The sequence below is a fragment of the Gallus gallus genome, chromosome 3 (genome assembly GCF_016699485.2).
Source record: "Gallus gallus isolate bGalGal1 chromosome 3, bGalGal1.mat.broiler.GRCg7b, whole genome shotgun sequence".
Classification (NCBI taxonomy): domain Eukaryota; kingdom Metazoa; phylum Chordata; class Aves; order Galliformes; family Phasianidae; genus Gallus; species Gallus gallus.
Window position 1 is genome coordinate 78,896,807 of NC_052534.1, and position 14,693 is coordinate 78,911,499.

The window sequence follows — 14,693 nt, forward strand, 5'->3', positions numbered from 1 at the left end:
CATGCTGTGGTTTCTTCAGCAGTGACTGCATGAGAGAAAGGATTGCAAAAGCATGTACTCAGAAAAAAAATAACATGGCACACCTCCTCTGCATATTCAATATTAAGCACCAGATAAGCAAAACAGTAGAAGTTGTAACAGTTGAATTGTTACGCAGAAATATTTAAGCGTAATTCAGAGTAGCAGCAGCTAGGAGACATTTCAATTGCTCTTCACACAGAAGGAACATTCTACAGAGTATGTTTTCTCCACAAGTTTTCTTCTTAAGCATTTTTTCCCCCCTCTCCAGATAAAGCCAGAGAGAATGTTTTAGTTCACATGCTCTGAGTAGTTTCACAAATTGCATACAATATGAAAGGTACAGAATGTTAACTTATTTTTCCTTTGGTAGCTTCAATCTTTGCAACAAGTATTCAAGTAAGAGACGAGCAGGGTACAGTTAGCATCTACACTCATTGTGCTTTAGTACAGGAGTACGAATGTTTGTAACAAATTCAATCAGAAATAACAGGATCATTGGAGGAAACAAAGCCAATAATCCAGAGAATACCCACTAAGTTAAAAGAGGGCATATGTTGAACAGCCACAGGAACACCACACTCCAGAACAATAAGTGCTCTTTTACACGCACTCAGTACTTTCACAGCAGGACAGTCTAAACTGGCATAGGAAGACGGTGAAGGCTTGGCTTTAAAACAGGCTTGATGCAGAGGTTTGAAAATTGCATAAATCCAATTCTTCAAAAGATTTTCTTCTTATTACTAAATTATTTGTTTTGCTGCCACTCAGTGTTTCTGTTCTTCTAAATCTTGAGTCATGAGAGCAAAAGCCACAGAAAGCAATTGGAAGGTATCAGTGAAACCTAATACTCCAGAATCAAAATGCGAACAAATTCAGCTAGTCCATGTAATCTGGAGAAAAATGCTCAGAATTGGGGTTGGTAAATATTTGCATGTATGTTTACAGTGAAAGACATTTCCTCCTCAAGTGAGGCCTAATTACAGCATTTTATCAAGACATTTTGTCCCTGGTGAGGTATCAAGAATTAAGCACTGAATACAAAAGCTATCTTAAAGATGTTCAAATATTTTAATACTCATTTGAAGGGAAGTTAACACGAATTCTATAATTAACATGTAGAAATCATCAAGGAACGCTTCTCTAATACTGCTTTTTCCGCTCTTTCCATCACTGTTCAAATGGCACAACACCCTTAACTCATGAAAATTAAGGAAAGAGCCACTTCAATGAATCTAGGACCTTAATATGGATAATGTATGAAGGAAAAGGCAAAAACCACAAACTTAAAAATTCTTGCTCAAGATAGGGATTCTATAAAACTGACAAACTTCATGTTTTCAAAGGACAATGTGGCAGCTGTCCTGAAGGCTATTTTTCCCCCCAGTCCGAAACTTTTAAATATTTAAATGTCTTTCAGTTAAGTAATTTCAAATTCACTCTTGCACCTGAAATATACCTCAGTGACAACAAAATCTGAACAAACCACTAATAATTATGTATGAAACCAGTCCAGCTACATTCAGCACACTTTATTTACACTGTTTAGTATTAGTGCTCTTAAAAATCCAAAGTAAGTGGTTTCTGAGCATCATTAATCTTGACAATTTTTCTATTTTGAAGTTTGTAAAGCATACTGGATTTGCAAAGCAGTTGTATTTTTTTTAATAGAACATAAGCCATTTTATTCCTATTACACTTCAAGAGTGATGCTTCCACTATGCCATTTATCAGTCAGCAAAAGAACAGCTCAAGAACTGGATGACATTTACATGCATCTACCAGAATTGTAACTGATGGATTACATAAGCAGAGTGATTTTTTTCCCTTAGTTTTGGACAAGCCTGGACAGAAGAGGTATTTCTTTCACTTGGTGGCAAAGAACAGAACAGCACAATACTGTGTACGCATTGTAGGACATTTCAAGAGACTTGCAAGTTTTACATAGCCCCCAATTGTTGTTTTAGAAAGCTTTTTTTTTTAATTTAGTTTGAGTGATAGAGGAGCTTGAAAAGTCTTGTACAAGTTTTTGTAATTCAACTTTGTTAGAAATAAAACTTCGTTAGAAAACAAAGACCATAGTCACAAGCTATCCATTTTCATTGTTCAATACAAGTGTCAAGTCAAGATTTACTGTACAGAGAAATATATATTTTTTACATTTAGTTTTTAAAATGCAAACTTTATGCTGAGTGTCCTTTTAAAAGCGAGCAGCACTAAATACTCTTTTGAACAGACCAGTTATGTTGCATCCTGAACAGCAGTACATCACTTTGCTGTCCATGATTTTTGACTCCCAGATTTGGCAAATGCTGATACGTCGAGACTTTTACCACTGTTGCACTGTTCATATAAAGTCTGAAATAGAATAAAAACACGGGTAAACACAGCTGTTTCACATATAGATTCAAACTTAATCTTTATAAGAAATGTTACCACTTGAAATAACTTCATTTGAAATATTAATATTACTAACTGCACTAAGATTTGTCACAGAAATCAACAAATGAAGATGCATTTATGATAGACAGCTTAGTCATAGCAGTTGTAATGCAATATAGTGCCTGAAAGAAAACACATACTGACTTAACAGTGAGGAAAAAAAGTAGTGTTTCACAAGTTTGAAGAGAATTACCAAAATGTAAAACCACATTTACTCCATTAATTGTCTCTGACATGGAAACACCAGCATAGAACGAAAGATACTTCTATAAAGCTTGCACACACTGAGTATACAAGGAAGCAAACTTCATGAGAGGAAATAAGAAAAAACAGTGGCCACAAACATAGCCACGTCACAGTGTTGTTAAAAGGATAATCTCTTCTTCACGCACAAGTTCGAGGTCACCATTCAGAACTGTGAATGGAAGAACCATCTATAGTGATAAATGACCCAACTTCAATAAGGAATATGGGATATATTTTTGTATTTAGTTATTTTAGGGTTGGTTATGGCTGTTTCAGAAAAGTCTGCCAGAAAACAACAGAAGCACTGTCCACCAAAAAATCCCTACAGTGTCAGAAATAGGAATACCCACAGACTTAAATAAAAACTCCTCATGATGACTGTCTTCTTTCAGAAAGAGAGATCATGAAAGTCAGGGTTTAAGTTTGTCAGTATCTTTAACATAGTAACAAGGAATTAGCTTGGACAAATGGAAAATCACAGGCAGTTTCTAACTTCCAGTCAGCTCAAAAGAAAAGCAGCCTAGTAGGAAGTGTTCAGGAGGAGACGCAAAGGCCAGTCAGAATGGTGGGCATTGGAAATGAAGACATACAATACAGATATATTGGGAGCTGAACAAAAAGAAACAGGGAAAGAATAAACCAAGATAACCACCTTTTGAATCTTCCAATTCAGGAGTAGGTAGAGATCACACAAACTCACAAACAAAAGCATGACAATATGCCATGTTTTTGCAGCAGTGGTTAAAGCTCCAATATATGCATCCCTTCGTTTTTTATTACCAAACATTTTACTTTGTTGCATGAACATGTGCTAATATAGACATAGGGGAAAGCCCATTTACTTACCCTAGCAGCTCTGGAAATAGAGTTGGGAGAATTTAAGCCAACAAGTTGGCCAAGGATACGCTTTACTTCCTCTGTTGCTCCTTTTGCATTTGCAACACCTAACAGTTAATTTAAAATCGTTAGAGCTGTATACAATTGTGTATAATTACCAACTAGTCTGTAAGGCACAGACAGGTCAGTTTTGAAATTAACAGTTTAAAAATTAAAAATTGTAAGTTTAAGTGAAGTCTTACATATAACATACGTGGGTACCAAACGAAACCTACTGCAATACCAGCAAGTGTCTACATATAAAAAAAGTCTTTTGATTTCTTAAACAGGATTCTAAGTGCTATTTAACAAATATATTTTAAAGACAGACATACCTGTTTGGCATTGGGTTTGAATTTGAACATAGGGATGTACCAGCAACTCTGAAACTGATATTCTTTGTTTAGGATTTCTTACTAAACAGCGCTGCAAAAGAAAAAAAGAACATTTTTCCTCCTAATCAAGAGAATCTGTCTTAATTTCTATGAATTAAAACTGTGGATATTTCAAGACCTAGCAAATTAATGTTCAAACTTCTTACTGTCAAATCACTAACTTGAAATGACTAACAACCTTAAATACACCAAAAGTTGACCCTAATCACTCTGCGGAGATAATTGCTAATGAAGGTAAAGTTGGATATCTTGTTTTACTCTAGCAAGAACACTCGCTAGAAGTTGTTGGCTCTCGTGTTTACATCTCTATTTTGAAAAACTCAAAATGATATTGGAATTTGAAAGTTGGGGATAAATGTTTTTGGATTTCACTTTGTTCCCTCCTGAGCAACACAATTAGAGCTCTCACGTAAAACAAATAAGTGAAGTTTCAAATGCAGGCAAATATGAAGGATAAGAGAAGGGGGTGAAGGGTACAAAAGCTACTTAATTTACTTTGGGTGGCTCAAAGGAGTTAAGCCAGACTGCTTTAAGCATTTACTTACTTGCTACTGAGCTGAAAATGGACTTCTACTACAGAAACCATGAGCTAGCTATTTTTAGTCCTTTGGAATAAGGCCTGTTACTTTTATCAGCAATTAACATTATTTGTGAAACAAGCTCCTCAAGTACAATTCATTTATTCAATCTAAGAAATTTGCTTTAAATAAAGTAGTTGCTATTATCTGAATCAAAATTAATCTTCAGGAACAATTACCTTTAGCACATCTTGAAGATCTTTCTCAGCAATATCTGGAAATTCTATTTCATAATGAGGATCAACGATAGCATACAGTTTTTTACGTGTATTTGTTATATGTTGAAATGGAGTCCTCCCATATGTCATACAATATAAAATGCATCCCAACGACCACACATCACTTTTTGGACTTATCTAACAAGTAAAAAAAAGATTTTTTTTTACTTAGGGAATGGTAATCGTACAGTTCACTTAATAGTTTAGCTCTTTTACATTGGATAACATGATTGACAGTGCACTGTTACCTATGAATACTGCACTGTAATGTGACTTCCAGTAATTTTCAATAAGTTTTTTTTTTTTAAAGTTACCTTTGAAAAAGTCAACTTCAATAACTTAAAAGCCCTTGAACTGAATAGCAGTATTCTGATCTTGGATTTACTCATAAATCCAAATAAAATATACTGAATTAATTCAACTCGGAAACCAGTAAGGCATCACAGGTATGTTTGGGCCAAAGTGGGAAACTACAGTCCAGTTCTTCTAGGCTTTAAGGATTCAAGATCCAAATTCCAACCACCACATTTGGGCTGCTCTTTAAAGGACTTTCCACTCCTCTCACTGAAGTGCTTTTAAAAAAAAATGAAGTTGGAGGGTAGGGAGAAGTGGAGGGATGCAGAAGAGACAGATTGCATTGACTCAACAGATGATAGTTTTATTTTTGCTGAAATGAACTGAGAGCCAGAACAAGGCTGCACTTCATTTACAAATTTTAAAGAATTTACAGATAGAAGTTTTAAAGGCAAGAGGTATCATCTTTTAATAAAGAAATCATTTATAAACCTCAATTTATAAAACATTCTGTCCTGTATCTCACAGGATTCAAGACATGAGTGACACAGGCATTATCCTAACCTTTCATTTAAGCAAACACAAGATGTGTTTTACGGCATAAATTTTTTCTTACTTCCATTAGAAGATTTCTAAGCCAGATCTATTTATGCAGAATGCTAAAATATAGCTGTAAAGATGCTAGCAAGAAAGAGCTCCATCAATTTTTGGAACAGACAAAACAGCTGGCTATGAGCAGCACAACAGGCAGTCAAGAAAATGGCTAAGGAATAATTCCTTCAGTTGAGTCTGTGGAAGACCCTGATTATGAAAATTCAGATGAAATATGGTATGCATGTCTTTTCAGGAACACAATGCTCATGTTAACCTTCTGACACAGCAGGATATGGAGTAGTTGAGGTTTGTGGTTTATGCCACACAGCAGCAAAACAGAAAGAGACAAGTGATTGTGTCAGAAAACTTTAAGCTGGAAAGCAGGAAATGGAAAGAAGGAACTTTTATCAGGATTCTTTCAAAGTTAAGTACAAAGAAATCACAGAAAAATGAGTCAACAAAAGTACCAAACACAGCACTAAACTTAAGATAAACTTTATGAGACATAGGGGCAAAACATCCACAGCCAAAAATGTGAAGAATTTCCAGAATAAATTAGACTAATCATTTAAAAAAGAAAAGAAAAATGTATCTTTTCATTGTAAATACCATCAGTAATCTTCACTAAACAAAGCAATCAATAAAGCAGAAACCCAAACCCCAGAACACAGAGTGACGTGCTCCACAAAGTCCATTACAGATCTATTATCGCTGCTGAATATCATTCATTCTGATAGCACAAGATTACTTTATACCATTCCTCATCAATTGAGACAGTTCTGTTTATTATCAGTTTACATTTAATACTTCTTACTGTCTTTCGTCAGCTACTTCAACTCCCTTAAGTCCATGAACCTGTCTTGCTTTCAGTTTAATTCAATTCAGCACTTCTCTAAACACTCTCTGCAGAAAGCAGAGTACTTAGCCTTCAAACTGCCCACCACCACCTTGGCACAGTGGATTTCTTTTTGTTCTAATTTCAGCAGAAGATTTTGAAGAAAACTAAGCCTTCAATTATATGCCTAAATTACATGATATGCAGAACAATAGGAGGAAAAAAGTCACGTTACCTTAGATTGTGATTTCCCATTTTCTCCATAGGAAGACGACATATCTTGTATTGCTTCAGGTGGCATATAATTCATTGTGCCAACCTAGTAAAAATATTCAATGAGGCATGTACTTAATAAGTAGTTTGATTTTTGCCTCAAAGTACAGAAAAGCATACAGGAAATCTCTGTTGAAGGCCACTGTTACTTTGTTTAAAGAATATATCTATGTATGTTTATATAGAATGGTTGGATTAGATGATCTTGTAGGTCTTTTCCAACCTTGTGATTCTATGATACATTTTTAGTTGAAGTCAGTGCAGTACTAATTCAAGTTGATTATGTTAATCTCACAACAAGTACTACAACATTTTACTGAAAGCTGTACATCAATTTTCCAGAATTGTCACCTGTGAATCTTTAACAATGCTTGTCACATCTGGTTGCATTTGGTTTGCAATGCCAAAGTCAATCAGTTTTAACATTCCGTCAACTATCAGAAAGTTTGCTGGTTTCAGATCACTGTGGACAATGCCTGTAAAACAGTTCCAAATCAATCCAAGTTGTTACTCGAGTACGTTCATTGCTCAGTTATCTAACCACTGTAGAGAGAGAACATGCAGATCCCTTGTTTGGTGATAACTAAATTATTCTTTGTAGATTTCATTTAAAGTGTTTCTTTTCTTTTCTAATCGGCAGTTAAACTTGCATAATAAGTTCATATTTTGAAGTACTAAAATCTGAAGTAACCCTGAAATAACTCCATGAATCTAGAGTTGAATAGTTTCCCTCAGTAAAGGATAGGCCCTCTAGGGGACCTAGACCTATGCTGTAGGTGCATAGCCATTCACTTAAAATCGTCAGCATTTAGCTTCAGATTCCCAAGTTTTCTTTTCGCTATGGCACAGGCAGCTCTTTAGTAGCCTTCATTTATATTACAAGGAAGTAAAACAAGTACAGAGTACTATTTCAATATTAATAGATTTAGTACAGTTGTATAAACAGAAAGTCAGGAAATTAGACAAGACGTGGCTAAAAAGCAGGGAAACTAGAAATTTTAAAAGCCAAAACCAGGAAGAAAAAGTTCGTCAGTTCTACAGTATGTATGAGATCTAAAACCAGACAGGAAAAAAAAGACTAATAAAGTATTTCCATAGTTTGCTGTTGATCCCTCTGAGTCAAAAGCAAATCTACTTCAATATCAAGATATGCTCACTTTTGTTTCATTGTCACAATACAGTAAAATACCACCTTGAAGGATCACTAGGCTTACACCAAAACTGAAAGCAGCATCACCTCCAAAATTCAAAACACCATATCTGTCTTATAACCTATACAAATACCTAGCATTATTTAAGAGTACCGTGTTCGTGGATTGTGTGAACAGCTTCCAACATATTTTTCCAATAGCTCTTCCGTTCCAATGGATCAATATTCCTTTTCTTTTTCAGCCAGCTATTGAGATCAATGTTTCCACACTCCATTACCATGTAGATATGCTGATCAGTAATTTCACTGAAACAAAATAAATGTTAAAATCCAAGGCAGCTTTATTGAATCAGTACTGCATGATATGAATAGTAAGTTTACTCACTAGCTATAAAGACGGATTATCTTATCACTATGCTCTTGTAGTTTACTCAAATGAGCAATTTCATTCTTATAGCTTTCAACAGTCTGCTGATCAGCTTCTTCTAGATTCACATACTTGACCGCATACAGCTGCTTCTTTTCATTCAGTACTTGAAACACCTGAAAAAACAGTTCAGTTCATTCCATCTCAAGTCTAATTTATTTCATGGTCCTCCATTTTACCACAGCCAGAGTTTAAAAGGAAAGATGTACCTTTTAAAAAGACAAAAGCACAGTAAATTTACAGAAGTTCCTATCTGTCTGCTGAAATTAAGGTTTTATCAAAATTCATCAATTACAACAGAAACAGACAGGAGAAGAGGAGGCTCAGAGGGAATCTCAGTGTCTATAAATACCTGAAGGGAGGATGCTGAGAGAATGGAATCAGGCTCTTTTCAGTGGTACCCATGGACAGCAAAAGAGGCAAAGGGCACAAACCGAAACACAGGAGGTTCCCTCTCTACATCAGGAAGCATTTATTTATTGTACAAGTGCCAGAGCTCTGGCACAGGTTGCCCAGGAAGGTTGTGCAGTCTGCTCCTTGGAGACTTTCAAAAGCCACCCGGACACTGTCCTGGACACCCTGTGTGAGTAGGGGTTGGACCAGATAACATCCAGAGATCCCAAGCAATCTCAGCCATTCTATGATTTTGGACAATTTTGTGATACCAGGAATTTTAACACTCTTCATCTTAAAGATCATCTTCAGGAATGTATAACAGTCTAACTTAAGGCCTATGTAGAATGCAAAACAAGGAAGTGGGCTGCCAACATCATTTACTAATCTAAGAGAAGATAGTTGAGTGATCGCTTTCTTATTTCTGTAACTTCTGTTCAGTTTTTTAAGCAAATGCATTCAGTATTCTCGTTTATTGTTTTCTTAGCACACATAAAGCAACACACATTGCTTTATTCACCCACCGTTTTGACTTTCTCTCTTCACTGAAATCAATACTTGTTTAACATTCTAAAATGGCAATGCCACGAAAAAGAACTTGTGGAACTCAGAAGTCTGAAAAATAACACTGTAACAAATCTCATCTGTGTGCTATGCTTCTTTGCATCCATGAGAGAAAGTGTAAGCTTGTGGCCTTAAAATTTTGTTTTAGGTTCTTTACATCAGCCAAACACTTCACATATGTTAGTACTACCTCAAGCAGTATTAGATAACTATAGTATATATACTTGTATTAAATATCACTGTGTAAATAAGTGACTACATCTAAAAGGCTAATACAGCACCTTACCTTGCTTGAGCCTCCACTACCTATTTGCTTTAATATTGTATAAATTCTTCCTTTAACAGCAATGCATTCATTTGAAGGTATAGAACCTGAAACCTGTGTACATACAGAAAAATAAAGGAAAGTAACTATTGGTACATGTGCATCAGAACTTGGTGGAGCTCTACTTTTATTAACATTATTTAAGTTGTCTCAATCTTCCTGAACAAGGTAAAGCATACAAAAGAACCTCAGATATGTTTGTCTACTAAAAGCAGAAGATCCCCACAGCATAACTCATATAACAATCATCACAAGTTTACTAAGCAGCATGATTTCATAAGCTTGTCCATCAGTACACTGAACACAGGCCTTGAAAGAACTTTACACAACTTTGTAGACACTGCGGAATAGAGGTCGTACCACTTGCTGTGCTCCTAAAAATAAATGCAATTACCTATGCTCAGTTGAGTAATTCCAATAAAATTTACTATTTAAGCCCACCACAGTTGCATAAGTATTCATTTTTGTTTCACATTTTTATTTCAAATCACTCAACCTAACCAGGATTACTATGTGTGTGTGCAGAAATATATGCAGTGAAAACACATCCAATATCCGTTCTCCACAGCAGTTTACAGTTTACTCCACTGCCCTAAAGTCTCACGTAATTCAAATAAGTGAATAGATCTAATGCAGAATGAAATAGTTATTTGCAGAATAAACAAGAGACTTTGCTTTCCCTTACTTATCCACAAATATGAGTAACAACTTTAAAAATATATGTAATAGACACATTTCCCCTAAAGAAGTCTCCAATGAAAACTTGCTAAGAACAGTAGAAGACAGCCTAAAATTGTTACCTGCAAGCCCATTTGATTTTGAAATGTAGTTGCTGGAGTATGCGGTAGAAAATATGGTAGCTGACTGTAGGGAGTAGAAATTTGATATCCTGGTGAAAAGTTGTTCCTTACAATTGGTGTTCTGAAACTGAAGGAATTCATTGTTAAGAATATCTGCATTAAGTTGTACTTGTTATTTAATGAAGTCTTTTAAGATAAAAATCTTCATTCCTTCTTGAAAGGAAAGCTCCATCAGCAAATGTCCAAACCTCTGCTATATTCAACAGTTAGCATTAAGATCTCTTCTACTTTGACTTAAAGTCCTTAGATCTACAGAAGAACTATAACACAGAAAACATCTCTTTAAAATAGTAGCAAACTAACTTCCCTTCTTCAGATACCAGCTGGCAGTCTTGATGAGCTGCAAAGTGAAAGCACCATAAAAATAGAAGGGCAGCCCATAAGACAAGGCAAGCTACAGTTATTCCTAAGCTTACTATCCTTTGTTCAAAATATTTACGGATGAACTCATTTTTTTCTTATTGAAAGTGAACATACTGAGACAAAGCTTCAGGACAAACATGAGAATTCTTGAGAATGTCATCTATGCTGCATATGAGCAGAAAGTAGAACATATATTTAAGTAAACTAAAGATTGCAATAAATCCTTGATACCTTCTGATTTGTCCCCTTGATGTGTCTACCACATACTTAGTTACATTAACAGATACATTTCCCGCCCTGTTGTTTCATTCATTAATGGCACAAGATGAATCAGGACATACAAATAAGTATTTAAAGAAAAACTTGAGCGTTACACAGATGGCACCAGGCTGCCTGAACCTTGCATTGAATGAAAAGCTATTAGCTTCTCAAACTCTAAGCAGGTTCTTGAAATATTAATTTAGTGATTCAGAAACGTAAGTCATTCCATTTTTGAAGTAACCTGGGCTAAAACACCACTAGTGATAATCTGTGAGGGTTTAGTCTGTAAATATCAGAACTGGAAAACAATTTTATACACTTAGTACTTATTTTGTTGAGAGTAAAGTGACAAATTTGATTTTTCAATCCTTCAAGATAGGAAAAGCACAGCTCTCACTGACCACATAATTACTCAACAATTACACACACTTGCTATCTTCACTATGTATTGTGTAAAACAAATCTGATTTTCAGAAGTTTCCAAGTTGTCAAAAGGTGGCAGAAGCAAGCACAATTTCCTCGCAATTTTTTTTAATTAACCTATACCATGAGATGACATGCTTCACTCACTACAAACATTCCAACTCAACATAAAGCACTGGAAGCAGTCAGGAATTTTTTTTTTTTTTTTGCTATCTGAACTGAAGAGCTTAAAAATTAAAATCCCTGTTAAAAGGAGACCAAGTGCTGTGTGTGACCGTGCAATTAAATGCAGTAGCTTACCACTCCATATAATCTGTACACGTAGAGCTTGGTGTTCCACAAACATACAACAGCTCATTTTTCTTCGAAACAGCATCTGGTGGTGATAGCCTTCTTGAAAGGGGATGAGCAGATTGCTCAAGACTTGACCGCTTTCCCTAAAGAAAGGCAATGTATTATTTCAAACAAGAAGCCACTATTAAAGAAATCATTTTCCACAATATGTGAAAGTAGCTTCAGGTAGCAAACCATTACATATTCCTGTTACTTCACCTCTCTATAGCAGTTTTGCTGCATCACTTCTTGACTTGGCCATTTCTTTCTGGAGTTAACACAGTTCAGTTTTATCTGATCAAATTGCTTTCTATAGCTTTCAGCAGAACTGGATTGCTGCTGTTGACTTTCCATGCTCCTTGGCTCTGGTATCTTCAGCTCTTGATATTGGAGTTTATTTTCTGAATAAATCAGATAATGAAAAATACTTAATATTCAGTACTTGAAACGGTTTCTCGTAATTTACCTCAATTTCTAGATGCTTTTTCCCTCCTTTTCTACATCAGAATAAATGAGAATCATTGATTTACTGGAATCTGACATCTTTTACAGAAGGCATTAGTGTAATCTTCAGGGTGACTATTCAGCTCAGTGCAGTAACATGGCAACTTTCTTAAAAAAGTTGGAGTATTACTACAATAGTAACACTGTATAGGCAAAGAAAATATTTGTAAGACCATATCATCAGTCCCACCACAACACCAAGGGACACCCTGAGCAAGCTTAAAAAGCATTTAGGACAAGCTTGCTGCAACTTCACATCAGAAGTCTGTTGCCTGTAGCAACAATCTATAATCCAGGGTAATTACTGAAGCCAAAGGCATAAATCAACAAGGTTGCTCAGTCAGATGGTTTCTTTTTCAGAGTTAACAGGACGAACTGCAGCAGAGTAGGCTGTAAATAGCATAGCTTAAGAGTGTTCCTCCAACTGCTTGCACAGGCTTTGATTCATGTAATTAGAAAGTATATGCTAAGCAGAAGTTGGATGCGATTTTAGAAGACAGAAAAAGCAGTACTTCCTTTGGAAGCTTAAATAAAACACAAACTGGCAAAGTATGACCTGAAACCCAAACTGTTCACAAGCAAACTAATGGGTAAGGCTTGGTGTTGTGGGTTGTTTTGGTTTGTGTTCTTTTATTTAAGTTGGTTGGAGGGAAGGGGCTGAAGTTGAAAAATTGCTCTAATTAAGTTTTGCTCTTTGTTACTCCAGGTAGGTATATGCATAATCCGAAATCCAACCATTGTAGGATTACTAGACATTTGCACTTGCTATCTTCAAACTCATTATTAGCATCCTTCCAAGCTTTACCATCCTAAAATACTTGATAAGACTGAGTATTTTCTGAACTGTTAAACGCTACAAGAGGCTTTTTCCTCATGCTTCTTATTCTATGTTGTGAGGTAAATGAGGCAATGGTCAGACTCCATGCATTAGATGGATATTTCATTAGCACAGAAGTTATTTCTAGAATACACTCAAAATACATCTGGTTCTTAAGTTAATATATTTAGTTAGAAAAATTCCTAAGTATTTGCAGTAAGAATCCAAGCCATTCAAATGATATCAAAACTGTTTTCTTCTTCAAAATGAGTTTAAAAATTAAACAAAAGCATAACTACGTGCTACCACTGCAGGTAGTCAAGGAACACACAGATCAGTGAAAGGTAGAAGCATTACATTACTTAAAGCAAGCACGTTTACATTAATTGAGAATGTAACAGTGCATTTGTTTGTGAAGTCTTTAGAGGCTCATTAAATCTCAATGTCATTTATTTAGTACAATTGCCATTCACATGAACCAAGGATTCCAGCAATATAAGTTTATAAATCTGATTTAACTGAGCATATGGAAAGAAAGGTGAAGGACATTGAGCAGGTTGGTTTTTTTCCCCCCAGTGTCCTAAAAGTGTAAACAATTTGTAATTTGGCAAAGCATATTCATACTTCTGAGAAACCTCTTAAGAAAACAGCCATGGACAGAGAAAGTTCTCTATTCTACAATTTATCCAAAGACTAAGATGAATGCATATGGTGTGATAAAACTCAGGTCAGAAAGACACTACTACAAGACGAGAAATGTCCAAAGTCACCTCAGTGTCAAATCTGTTAAGATGCATGAGGCATTGAAGTTGACCAAATACACCAGAATACAAGTGGAACCTAACAGGTGGAACCAAGAAGAAGGCAAGAGAAACCTGGCTAAAATGGAAGCGAGTGCTCACACGTCTGAATTAATAGAGAAATTCTCACATATAAAGAGTAGCAGAAAAAATACCTACTTTCTCATACTAATATGTAAACAGGAAAGAAAGAAGGGAATGCTGAATACAGTGGATGATGTGGATGTGCTATATCCACCAAGAAATGAGGGAGCTTTGGACTTTAATTTCCCCCAAAACAGGAGATAAAACTGCAGTGATCTTTTAAAGCTTAGTTCAGACAAAGCATCTTAGAATAAACTTCAAGGCAAGAAATTGGAGCTATGGCATCTACATGGCAAACTACAAGCATATACAAGGAAAGCAAACGAGTATAATTTGAGTGCCAAAATAAAGCCTAAACAGACAACATTCCAAGAATACTTTAATCCACAGTTGGAATTGCTGTCAGTCAGCATACACTTTTCCTGTATAAATTATCACTTCTGTCAGCAGCATTTTTCCACGCTCAGGCTGGCAAGCCTTAATTTGAAACCCTATATTGATACTATTTTAATACCTAGCTACATTTTGTTTATAATAGAATTAAGTATATAGGGAATTAGCACTACACATGGGCATTTTATTTCAAGCCCAGTCATCCACACACAGGATGGACACATTTG

At 35.5% G+C, this 14,693-nt stretch overlaps 1 protein-coding gene across 2 annotated transcripts in view; it reads right to left on the reverse strand.

Annotated features, from left to right (window-relative positions):
- Positions 1 to 1,070: 1,070 nt before the first annotated feature.
- The window catches only part of TTK (TTK protein kinase), a 32,794-nt gene continuing 19,171 nt past the window's right edge, over positions 1,071 to 14,693 (reverse strand). For both annotated transcript variants that reach the window (XM_046939018.1, XM_419867.8), the window contains 12 exons: positions 12,088 to 12,269; positions 11,836 to 11,972; positions 10,429 to 10,555; positions 9,590 to 9,682; positions 8,305 to 8,462; positions 8,074 to 8,225; positions 7,121 to 7,245; positions 6,732 to 6,815; positions 4,735 to 4,911; positions 3,918 to 4,008; positions 3,553 to 3,650; positions 1,071 to 2,376 (listed from right to left, as the gene is read on the reverse strand). In XM_046939018.1, the coding sequence (XP_046794974.1) occupies positions 2,287 to 2,376; positions 3,553 to 3,650; positions 3,918 to 4,008; positions 4,735 to 4,911; positions 6,732 to 6,815; positions 7,121 to 7,245; positions 8,074 to 8,225; positions 8,305 to 8,462; positions 9,590 to 9,682; positions 10,429 to 10,555; positions 11,836 to 11,972; positions 12,088 to 12,269 (1,514 nt within the window). In that variant the 3' untranslated portion in view covers positions 1,071 to 2,286. The remainder of the gene's footprint in view (positions 2,377 to 3,552; positions 3,651 to 3,917; positions 4,009 to 4,734; positions 4,912 to 6,731; positions 6,816 to 7,120; positions 7,246 to 8,073; positions 8,226 to 8,304; positions 8,463 to 9,589; positions 9,683 to 10,428; positions 10,556 to 11,835; positions 11,973 to 12,087; positions 12,270 to 14,693) is intronic.